Below are 11425 nucleotides of genomic sequence, written 5' to 3'. Positions count from 1 at the left end.
GTTTACACTCCCACCAACAGTGTAGAAGTGTTCCCTTTCTGCCACATCCTCTCCAGCATCGATGAAAAACCTACAGCTAACATGATACCTAATGATGAAAGCTTCCCCTGGGATGAAGACAAGGATGTCTCCTGTCACTACTTCTATTCAATACTATACTAGAGGTATTAGCCACACCAATTAGGGGGAAAAAAATTCAGATTGGAAAAGAATAAGTAAAATTAACCTCTATCTGCGGAAGACACGATTATGTACATCCTAAGTAATCCTCAAAAATGGATTACAGCAAATAAACAAGTTCAGCAAAGATGCAAAATGCAAGATCAATATATAAAAATTGGTTATATTCCTATACACTAGCAAAGAATACAAAAATGGAATTAAGAAAACAATGCCATTTACAATAGCGTCAAAAGGAATAAAATAGGAATAAATTAACAAAAGTGCAAATGTACACTAAAAATGATAAAACACTGTTGAAAGGAATCAAAGACCCAAATATCTGTAAAGACATCCTATGTTCATGAATTGAAAATTTTAATATTGTTTAAGATGGCAATTCTTCCCAAATTGATGCCCATCAAAAGTCTAATTGGTGTTTTTGAACAAATTGACAAGCTAATCCTAAAATTCTTATGAAAATGCAAGTAACTCACAATAACCAAAACAATTGAAAAATAAATTGTAGGACTCACACTTGCAAATTTGCAGGGTTTTTTGGTTATTATTTTTTGGGGAGGGGGCTGGAGTCTCACTCTGTCACATAGGCCTGAGTGCAGTGGCATAATCATGGCTCATTGCACCTTCCATCTCCTGGTCTCAGGCAATCCTTCTGCCTCAGTCGCCTGAGTAGCTGGGATTACAGGCATTCACCACTACACCTGACTAATTTCTGCATATTTTCCAAATTCAGGCATCTAAACATTTTTAACTTGTTTATCTTTTTTTGTAGAAATGAGGTCTCTCTATGTTGCTTAAGTTGGTCTTGAACTCCTGGGCTCAAGCAATCCTCTCACCTCAGCCTCCCAAAGTGCTGGGTTTACTTGAAGCCACAATAACCAAGATAGGCATTGAGTACTGGTCTGAGGAGAAACAAATAGATCAATGGAATAGAATTGAAAATACAGGGAAAAAAAAATCCATACATTTATGGGCAATTAATTTTTGACATGGGTGACAAGACAATCCATGGGGAAAGAATAGCTTTTTCATAAATAGTACTAAGACAACTGGATACCCACATGCAAAAGAATGAAGATGATGAACCTTTTTCTCAAACCATGTACAAAAATGAACTCAAAATGGATCAAACAACTAAGTATAAAAGTGAAAACTATAAAAATCTTAGAAGAACACATAGGTATGAATTCTTGAGACACTGGAGAAGGTAATGGTTTCTTACATATAATACAAATAACAAGAAATTAAAAAATAAATTAAATAATTGGAATGTGTCAAAACTACAAACTTTGTGCTCCAAAAGACATGATTAAGAAAGCTAAAAGAACCCACAGAATGGGAAAACAAATTTTCAAATCATACATCTCATCAGGAACTAGGATTCACTAAATATAAATATAAACATACACAGACAGAACCCTTACAACTCTACAGCAAAAAGACAAAATACCCATTTAAAAACTAGGCAAGGGATCTTAACTGATGTTTCTTCAAAGATATATAAATGGCCAATCACCAAATGCAAAGATGTTCAATATCATCAGTCATTAGAGATATGAAAATTAAAGTCACAATGAGACACCACTTCACACCCACAAGAACTGCTATAATCAAAAAGGCACAATAACAAATACTGACAAGAATGTGGGAAAACTGGCACCTTTAAACACTGCTTATGGGAACGTAAAATGGTGCAGACACTTTGGAAAACAGTTGGGCAGTTCCTCAATAGAATTACCTGTGATTCAGCAATTTAATTCCTAGGATATACCTAAGAGAACTGAAACATATGTTCACACAAAAACTTGTAACAAATGTTCACAGCAGTACTATCCATAATAACCAAAAAATAGAAAGAAACCAAATGATCACCTGTAAAACTGAGGATAAAATTACCTGTGCTCCTAATTAAGGAGCTGTTATGAGAATCAAATAAAACAAAATAAAGGTAGACTACAAAGCAATGTTTAGAAAGAAAAAATTACATACTATCTCTATACCACTACAAATACTCAAATATTTTAGATCTGACTTATCAAAGCAGATATTCATGATTATTGCTACATTGTCTGTCTCCAGAATTTACCTTAATTTGAATCACATGGATTAGGGACTGAATAGAAACAGACTCAAAGGACAATTCTATAATCTGCCAAATAAATGAAGCAATGTGTTTATTATCTATTACAGACAGGATTTCTTTCCCCTGAGAAGAAATTATATTTTCTAGGAAATATGTGTATGGTTATCTTTGCACGTCTTGATACATCAATTTAAAAAAAAACAAACCATTTACCTTTACAGTCAAATCCTCATTACCCAATGTGACATGCACTTGAATGGGTGGGTAAACACCCTTGTCAGCATGGTGTTCCATAGTTGCTCTCATTGCATTCTGAAATATATATTAGGGTTACGTTAAAAACACAACTTTTTAAAAAAGAGAAACTATAATTTGCAACAAGACATACACTATTTAAATTTAATTTTTAAATTTGATGAAAATATGCTAAACAATTATAGTTCTTATAACAAGATTTAAAGAGTTACTTTTTTAAAAAGTGGAGTTAATTTTAGGAGCATTTGAGGGAATATTCTGATTTAAAGATTTCAACTGAATTCTTCATGTCTTCCAAATTCAGACATCTAAGCACTTTTAACTTGTTTATATTAAAGCAGAAAATTCTGTCCAAACACTTTTATAACTTAGTCAATAACAGGCAAAACTTATTTTTGAAAATGTAGTTTCAGTTCCACTTTTAGAATCATTTTTAAAAACTGTTATAACTTTCCTCAAGGGAAGATAATTTCTTCATGAAGTAGTAACAGTAATGGTCTTAAACAAATCCCTTTATCTCTAGTTTGAAACCAAGGATATTTACATTGTAAAACTTTGAAGAATTTCTAAAGGAATCGGGGACACAATGCCAACATTTGTAACATTAAATAATAGCAACATGGTATGCAGCATTGAAATAGAAAGTGATAAAGAGTAGACATAATTAAAAAGGCAAAAGATGGGACTGAATATGGCAATAAAAGACTGGTCCTGGTACACCAATCACAATTGAGTAGACCTGAGGAGGAGATGCCATCACTCTACCAAAGGCAATTTAGGATTAGGTTCCAGATGAAAGACATTATTACCGACATTATGTAAAATATGTTACAGAATACAAAAATACTTCTATCACAACATCTTTATATGACTGAAATTTCAGGGAAAAAAATTAGTTTTAACCTTTAAGTGTCAATCACTATTTATTTAACCACTTTGATAAAAAGATTTGTGTGAGGTGTTAGATAAGCTCTTGCTGTCTTAGAACAATAGCATTCTGGTATTGTTCTAAGATAGCCATTTTTCTGTGTTTCAGTGTATTTTTCTTTTATGTTATCAGACTGAAAGCCACCTTCTCCTCTAGTTTGCTGCTGGCTGAAGACACGCTAACTAAATAAAAGAGATGACAGGCTTCTGACGTAGGGCAGTCGTTTTCAGCCATGCGGACCCGTGCCACTCCTCACCCATTTTCATGTCAACCAGCAAGTCATTGGGAAAAAGAAAAAAAAAAAAAGACACTCTCAACATTACTAGTATCATTTATGTAGTTTTCAAAATTTGTTATAATGAGCAAAGATGACAACAGACGTACTTTAAGTCCATATAAATGACTTTCAGGGAAAAAAAAGCAGGCATATTAGTGGGACTCTGGTCCTTTGAGGATATAAAGTTGAGAATCACTTTTCTAAATATTGCTTTATAAAAATATAAACATCACTTTAGTGAGCACCTATAATGTGTTGCCATTGTATTAGATACTTAGTATGTTATTTTCAATCTTTATAAACTATCCTGGGTAGTATTCTTGTTTTACAGAAGAGGAAACTGAGACTCAGAGAGGTTGAGTGACTTGCCTGAGAGCACACACATATTAAGTGACAGAACTGGATTCAAACCCAAGTCCTTCTGACTCACCACTAAATGGAGGTGCCTCTTTGTTGACAAAGGCTGATTTCTAGCAATGTGACATGATACTGATATGAAATGACTTTTTAAAAAATGAAATAGGAGAACCCAGTGAAATATTTGACTTTCAGAGCAGATTCCTAACCTTAGGAAAGGACTGGTAAAGGTTATGTAATACTATTTTACAAACCTTGAAAAGTTCAAACACCATGTGATAGAGATGGGATGGTACATAAACCACTTGTATTGGCTGTCCTGGTGATTTTGCTACAGAGCAGAAGAGAAAAATATGAAAGTACAGAGAGATGTGCTTAAAGCATTTTAAAGAATAAATTGTGTAGTGATGAAAAGAAAACATTAACTATGGAGGACTGTATTACATGGGGGAGAACTGCCACATTATTTCTTCACTGCATTAGTGTTTGGAGCCCATACTCACAAACATTTATAATTGACAACAACAAGAGTCCAGTGATCATTTCTCACAATCCTGAGTAACAATCTAACCAACCCATGCTCCCATTCTTTTCTAGGTAAGTCTTTCAAATGATCACTCAATCTTCAGGTAGGAATTTTACTTTCCAAAAAGAAGTGTTAAAGTCTATAAATTTCCACAGCTCAGGCTATCCTTCAGCCTCATAAAAAAAAATAATAATAAAATAAAAAGTCTAAAAATTCCAGTTCACATAAATACACTCTTTTTTTAAGAAGTCATTTTCTAAATGTTTCTGGTCTGTTTTATTTTAGACATTTCTATGGATATCGTGCTGAAGAAAAAATTTGAGTTAGCATCAATTTCTCAAGTTATAAATTCTACATTCAAACATTTAATAGGAGCCCAGTTGGAGCTGGGGTGTGTGTATAAAACAGACCTTTAGTAGAACAAAGGAGTAAGATTCACCATACCTTAGAATTCTAATTTAAACAATAAAACAGACTCTCCTCTGAATAAACTCCCCCTTGAGAATGTGGATAGGACATCTGAAAATTGCCCACGGTAGTTCAGGTTCTAAAACTACCATTTGTACACTGATTCTTATTTACTGAATGATACTCAGCATGGATCAAAACAGTTAATATTGCTTTAGAAAACCAGCAAGCAATTCTATTTTCAACTAGGTAGCTTCTTCACTGCTCTCCCACTCTGAGTCAAGAATACAGCTTAGTCAAATCCTATTTAGTTTACTCTTCCCACCACCTTCTTAAAGTGTCATCTTAGGAAATGTTTTTCCCTCTGTCAAACTGTGCCTCTAGAAAAAAGGAGGAGACTCGTTGATCTCCTTCCAAGGAATCTAAACCCTTTTTGTCCATAAGGCATTAGGGTGAAAGAAGACCATCAGAGAGAATGATTCTCAAAGAGGTAAGCATCTTTCTCTCCTCTTTTCCAGCCACAGTCTTTTTTACTTCCTCAACAGTAAAAATTATTTACAGCTCGGGAAGTAGAAAAAAGATAAGCCTTACTTTATTGAAGTGTATATAAAAGTCAAGTGCAACATTCTCGACATTTTTTTTTTTTACAACTAGCTAGAAAGTAAAAAATAAGCAAAGAATCAAAGTTATCAGTTAAAAATAAGGAAAATGGGGCAGAAAAAGTCAAAATATTTTTCATAAGAAATCCAACTAAATTATATATATTTACATAATTGTTCTCCTTCAGCCTTCATACTCAATGAAGATGAAAAAGTCCTCTTCTATTAAAACAAATTTAAATTCTTATCATTCCTTCTCAGGTATCAAAACACTAATCTAATCACCAAGGAAAAGACAGCACCAGGCTTACCATTTAGTTCTCCAAGTTCCAGTTCAGGAGAGTTAATATAATACAAATCACAGAGACGCCTAGCATTTTCATAGCCATCTAGTGTGAAGCAAAAAAAAAAAAGAATGATTTAATAAATTTATTTGTTTCATGCATTAAGATGGTAATAGTACTGAGATGAAAATTTAAAACTCTGCAGAAAAAAATATACTTTAATACTCTCAGCAGAGTTCCTGCCTGCACCCTCCAAGTGCTAGGGCTGTGACTTTCGCAACCACTGTTCCCAAGGTTCGGATCCCCAAGGTGTGCAGAAATGCGCCTCCACCTCCGCCTCCAATCATCTGCTCTTGGCTCCAGTGGGGGACATGGGGAGCCCCACCCCACCTGTCGGGATCCTTTCCCCAGGTTTCAGGTTCCCAGGGGTTGCTGGGGAAAGGGACTCCATCATTACCCTATCCTGTAAACACTGACCTGGGGGAACCGGACAATTTGGCTCTTTGCAAATGTGCTATGAATAAAAAGCCCACTTTCTCCGGAAAAAAAAAAAAAAATCTCAGTTTAGGGAAAGTTTTTCTGAATGTGACACAATGAGGCTTAATAGTCATAAAGAAAAAATAAAAGATATAACTAAAAAACGAAAAGTAAAAGTCTACATGCTAAAAGATACCACAAATAAAATAAAAAGTAAAAGCCTGAAGAAAATACTATATATATAAAATACAATCTTAAGAGTTGGTGACGATTTAGAAAATAGGTACTCTTATTCATTGTTTGATACCTTTTTAGAGTACCAAAATTTTAAATGAATTTAATTTTTTTTTTTTTTTGAGTTGGAGTCTCACTCTGTCGCCCAGATTGGAGTGCAGTGGCCGCTCCCGGCCACCGCAACCTCAACCTGCTGGCCTCCGGCGATCCTTCCGCCTTAGCCTTCCGAGTAGCCCGAATTACAGGCATGCACTACCACGCCCGGCTGATTTTTTAATTTATTGTGGAGATGAGGTCTCGCCTGCCTAGGCGGGTCTTGAACCCGCGGGCTCAGGCAATCCACTCCACTCACCTCAGCCTCCCAAAGACGCGGGATTACAGGCTGAGCCACCGAGCCCAGCTGCATTTAATTTTAATTCTAGGACTCTATTTTCTAAAATACTAGCTAAAGTTCAGTATATATCTAAAGATGTTCAGAGAGTATTGCTGGTAATAGAAAAAAATTAAAACAACCTAAGTATACACCAAAAGGAGAACGGATTAATACATACTGATACATTCCATATGGCCATTCAAAAACTTGGGATATATCCATTTGTACTGACATGGGACTATATCTGTCAACATGCAGAAAAAATATACGCAACACCCCATTTTCTACAAACAACAAACTGTAAGACCAAAAACAACTGTGTATGTGTATGTGCACATATGGTACAAACAAAAAAAAAGTGTGGAAAGATACAAACCAAACCTCTATGAATTATTGCTCCTAGTATAAGGAATTAGAAAGGAGGGAGCAGGGACTTGAATTTTTTTGAAGTGAACAGATACCCTGCAAAGTATCACCAAACTTTGCCACAAAACTTTATATATACACTTTTATTATTTTTATATGATTGCTTTCCTTTGGCCTTCATATCCAATGAAATTGAAGAAAAAGTCCTCTTCTATTACAACAAATTTAAATTCTTATCATTTCTTCTCAGGTAATCAAAACACTAATCACTGAGGAATGATACAAAGAATTATATCAACAAAATATTCATCCTATACAGAAAGCATAATTAATGCTAAAAAGTTATTTTGAAATTCATATATTTCCCTAACATTTTATCTCATGATACAAATGGTTGTTTTAATAGCAAGAAACAACACTCTGCAATTTTGATTTTTGTATCTTTTTGAAAAAAGAAATGTATTTACCTTTAATAACCTCAACTACATCACAGTTTGGATTTATGCTTCCAATGTGTTTTCGATGAGATGAACTTCCTTTGCCTTTTCCACCAAACAATAAAGCTATCAAAAAAAGAAAAAAACAAACAAAATAAACTAAACTACCTAATGCTCTCTTCCAAATGTTAATATTGTTTCTTTAAATGGCACCAAACAGTAGAACAAATATTTTCCTGAAGGATAAACATAGTATTTTACATTTAATAACAGTATCTTCATTATATGGTAGTCTATTTACTTTTCTTAATAAGTAAAAAAGTAAAACTAAATATTCTATCTAAAAGGCAGTTTTCAAAATAAATTCTGAGTATACCAACACATCTTATTTAACTTCTTCTCTTGACTCAAGACACTTACAGTGTTGATTGAGTAACATTCTAATTGAAATGCGACTCATGAAGAATCGATCCAAAAAGTATTGAACATTCTGGCTGGTGACAGGATCCACCCCGAAGCTCTCCTTGTATTCAATCACACCCTGGGCCATTGTGGGAATGACATCATTGTGTCGGTTCCTGATCCGTATCACAGTATCTGTAAAGCTAAACAAACCCGTCTATCAAAACAGACAAATATTTTCACAAGTAAATGTAGTGCTACAATAAAGTTTAAACAACTATATTAGACAACAAATTCCTAATTCAGTAAAAGAAACATCAGTTTATGTTTTCCTACACTAGTTCAATATATTTCAGATCATCAAATATACTGAATCCATGAAAGTAGAAGGACCTCCAAAATAAAACTTTTGAAATGTAATTCTTTTCTTGGATTCCTGAGAGTAGGGCTACCACAGAACCTAATCCTAAAAGTGTTAATGGTTTTCTCTGTTATCAACTAAGGTAGGTCACCTGAGCACTCACTTCGAGGATGATATTCCAGGGACACTGTACATGAGAGGACAGAGCACTTGCTTCTGGGGAACACATGCATCTTGACTCTTGTAAGGAATCAAGATGAATGAACTAATAAAGCCTGTCTGTTTTGGAACTATTCCCTAGGGTTCAAAGAGAGAAAGAACCACTTAGAACAGAAAAGTAGAAAATAATTCTCATTTCATTCATCCTATGAGCTATGAAATGGGAAAGGAAAAGCAGACTATTATATTAAAAGGTAAATTTTCAAATCATCCAGCCTTCCCACTTCTGTCACTTAGAAGATATTACATAGTTAGTTTAAAGAACTAAATAAAAGAGGAAAGAAAACTTCACTCTGAAGTAACAAAACCCATCTTCTAGCATACCCATCAAAATTTACACTTCCAGATGAGTGCTTTCCCATTCAAAGTCATCATCTTGAGTACTATTAACTTATTTCAATGATGCTTTCACTGCTCAAAACATTTTTGGAATTCCTAGTTTGTAATTAGCTTCAAAAACAAACTCAAAACACAAATAAAACTCCTCAAAAATAAAACAATTCATCATTCTAGTCACCTCTTTATTCATTTCTCTTTTTTTTTTTTGAGTTTGAGTCTCACTCTGTCACCCAGACTGGAGTGCAGTGGCCGCTCCCGGCCACCGCAGCCTCGACCTGCTGGGCTCCGGCGATCCTTCCGCCTCAGCCTTCCAAGTAGCTGGAATTACAGGCATGCGCTACCACGCCTGGCTGATTTTTTGATTTATTGTAGAGATAAGGTCTCGCTGCCCAGGCGGGTCTCGAACCCGTGGGCTCAGGCAATCCACTCACCTCAGCCTCCCAAAGGCGTGGGATTACAGGCTGAGCCACCGACCCCAGCATCATTTCCCTTTTCTTAAAAAAAAAGTATTATTCTGCTTGAGTGCTTAGCTTATTTTATAAATTTAGCTGTTAATGACAGTTTTCAGAAGGTACTTTTTTTTTGAGTTGGAGTCTCACTCCATCGCCCAGACTGGAGTGCAGTGGCACACTCCCGACCACCACAGCCTCAACCTGCTGGGCTCTGGCGATTCTTCCGCCTCAGCCTTCCAAGTACCCGGAACTACAGGTGCATGCTACCATGCCCGGCTATGAAGGTTCTATATGTAATTTTTTTTTTTGAGTCGAAGTCTCACTCTGTTGTCCAGAGTGGAGTGCAATGGCACGCTCCCGGCCAACGCAGCCTCGACCTGCTGGGCTCCAGTGATCCTTCCATCTCAGTCTTCCAAGTAGCCAAAATTACAGAGGCACGCCACCACGCCCGGCTAATTTTTTTACTTATTGTAGCGACGAGGTCTCACCAAGTTGCCTGGGCTGATCTCAAACCCATGGGCTCAGGCAATCCTCTTGCCTCAGCCTCCCAAAGTGCTGGGATTATAAGCATGAGCCACCACACCTGGCTTATAGTTTACTTTTAAGTAAGATTGCTTGGGTTCAAATCCTGGTCCTATCAGCTAGCTGTGTAATCTTAAGTTACTTACCCTTTTTATACACAAATAACATTATCTCAATAAAGTTAAAGATTAAATAACATCATTCATGTAAAGGCTGCTCAATATCTAGATAAAGAGTAAACCCTTGGTGAATGCTATTTTCAGATCAAAATTATGTTTGAAAAAGGGCCGGCCGTGGTGGCTCATGTCTATGATCCCAGCACTTTGGGAGGCAGAGACAAGAGGACTGCCTTAGCCACCACGGGTATGAGACTAGCCTGGGTAACTTGGCAAAACTTTGTCTCTACAATAAATTTTTTTTAAAAACAGCCAGGTGTGGTGGCACATGCCTTTAATTCCAGCTACTTGGAAGGCTGAGGCAGAGGGATCACCTGAGCCCAGGCGTTTGAGACCACCCTAGGGAACATAGCAAGGCCTCGCCTTTTCAAAAAAATTTAAAAAATTAGTCAGGTGTGGTGGTGCATGCCTGTAGTCCCAAGTACTCAGGAGGCTGAGAAGGGAGGATCACCTGAGTCCAGAAGGTTGAGGCTACAGTGAGTTATGATCATGCCACTGCATTCCAGCCTGGGTGACAGAGTGAGATCTCAGCTTCAAAAAAGAAAAAAAATTACATTCAGAATAGGATCAAAATAGTAAACTTACTCATAAATAGCTTTAGCATCTTCAGCACTTTTGTCCTTAAAATCAAGAAGTTCCTGAAGACTCTGGATATACCTAAAATGCAAATTGACAGGATAAGTTTGTTCTTTTACATTCTGAAAGTTCAATATTGTGAAAATTAATTCAAGCTGTTTTTAACATTTTTTAATTTTAATTTAGAATACTGCTATAAATTGTGGTTAAAGTAGGCATTTTATATCCATTCACATTTGAGCAAAGTGCCAGGAAAAAAGTAGTAGAAAGTGTACACTTTCTTCTAAAAACACAGGTTAAATTTGATTTAAGAATTTTAAGATTCCTATTCCTTTTAAAGTTCTATACTCTAAAATAGTTTCGAAATTTTAAAAATTTACCACTGTATATCATAGTAAAATACTGATTATCGTGAAAACTGAATCTGTGACCAATAACTGTGATCTTGAGCAAATGACTTGTCTTAATATCAGTAAAATGAGGAGGTAAGCCTATGTTGCTCTAAGAATCTAATACCTATACTTTAAAAACCTTAATTTTAGATGTTTATGTCCAATCAACAATTTATTTATTGAAATCCTACAATCTACTGCA

At 35.6% G+C, this 11425-nt stretch overlaps 1 protein-coding gene across 2 annotated transcripts in view; it reads right to left on the bottom strand.

The window, feature by feature from the left end:
- The window catches only part of PDK1 (pyruvate dehydrogenase kinase 1), a 24175-nt gene extending 13246 nt beyond the window's left edge, over nt 1-10929 (bottom strand). Inside the window, exons 1-7 of one of the 2 annotated variants that reach the window (XM_021713677.1) lie at nt 10841-10913; nt 8762-8844; nt 8205-8389; nt 7815-7910; nt 5925-6002; nt 4335-4411; nt 2477-2575 (exon numbers count right to left, since the gene is read on the bottom strand). In XM_021713677.1, the coding sequence (XP_021569352.1) occupies nt 2477-2575; nt 4335-4411; nt 5925-6002; nt 7815-7910; nt 8205-8334 (480 nt within the window). In that variant the 5' untranslated portion in view covers nt 8335-8389; nt 8762-8844; nt 10841-10913. Of the gene's footprint in view, nt 1-2476; nt 2576-4334; nt 4412-5924; nt 6003-7814; nt 7911-8204; nt 8390-8761; nt 8845-10840 lie in introns of both variants that reach the window. The other variant, XM_008060603.2, reaches the window with a different exon arrangement.
- Nucleotides 10930-11425: the final 496 nt, after the last annotated feature.

This window comes from Carlito syrichta, unplaced genomic scaffold, assembly GCF_000164805.1.
Source record: "Carlito syrichta isolate Samal-C Ts95f unplaced genomic scaffold, Tarsius_syrichta-2.0.1 Scaffold304663, whole genome shotgun sequence".
Classification (NCBI taxonomy): Eukaryota; Metazoa; Chordata; class Mammalia; order Primates; family Tarsiidae; genus Carlito; species Carlito syrichta.
The sequence above is the reverse complement of the archived record's forward strand: the minus strand, read 5'-3'. Positions and strand labels throughout refer to the sequence as shown.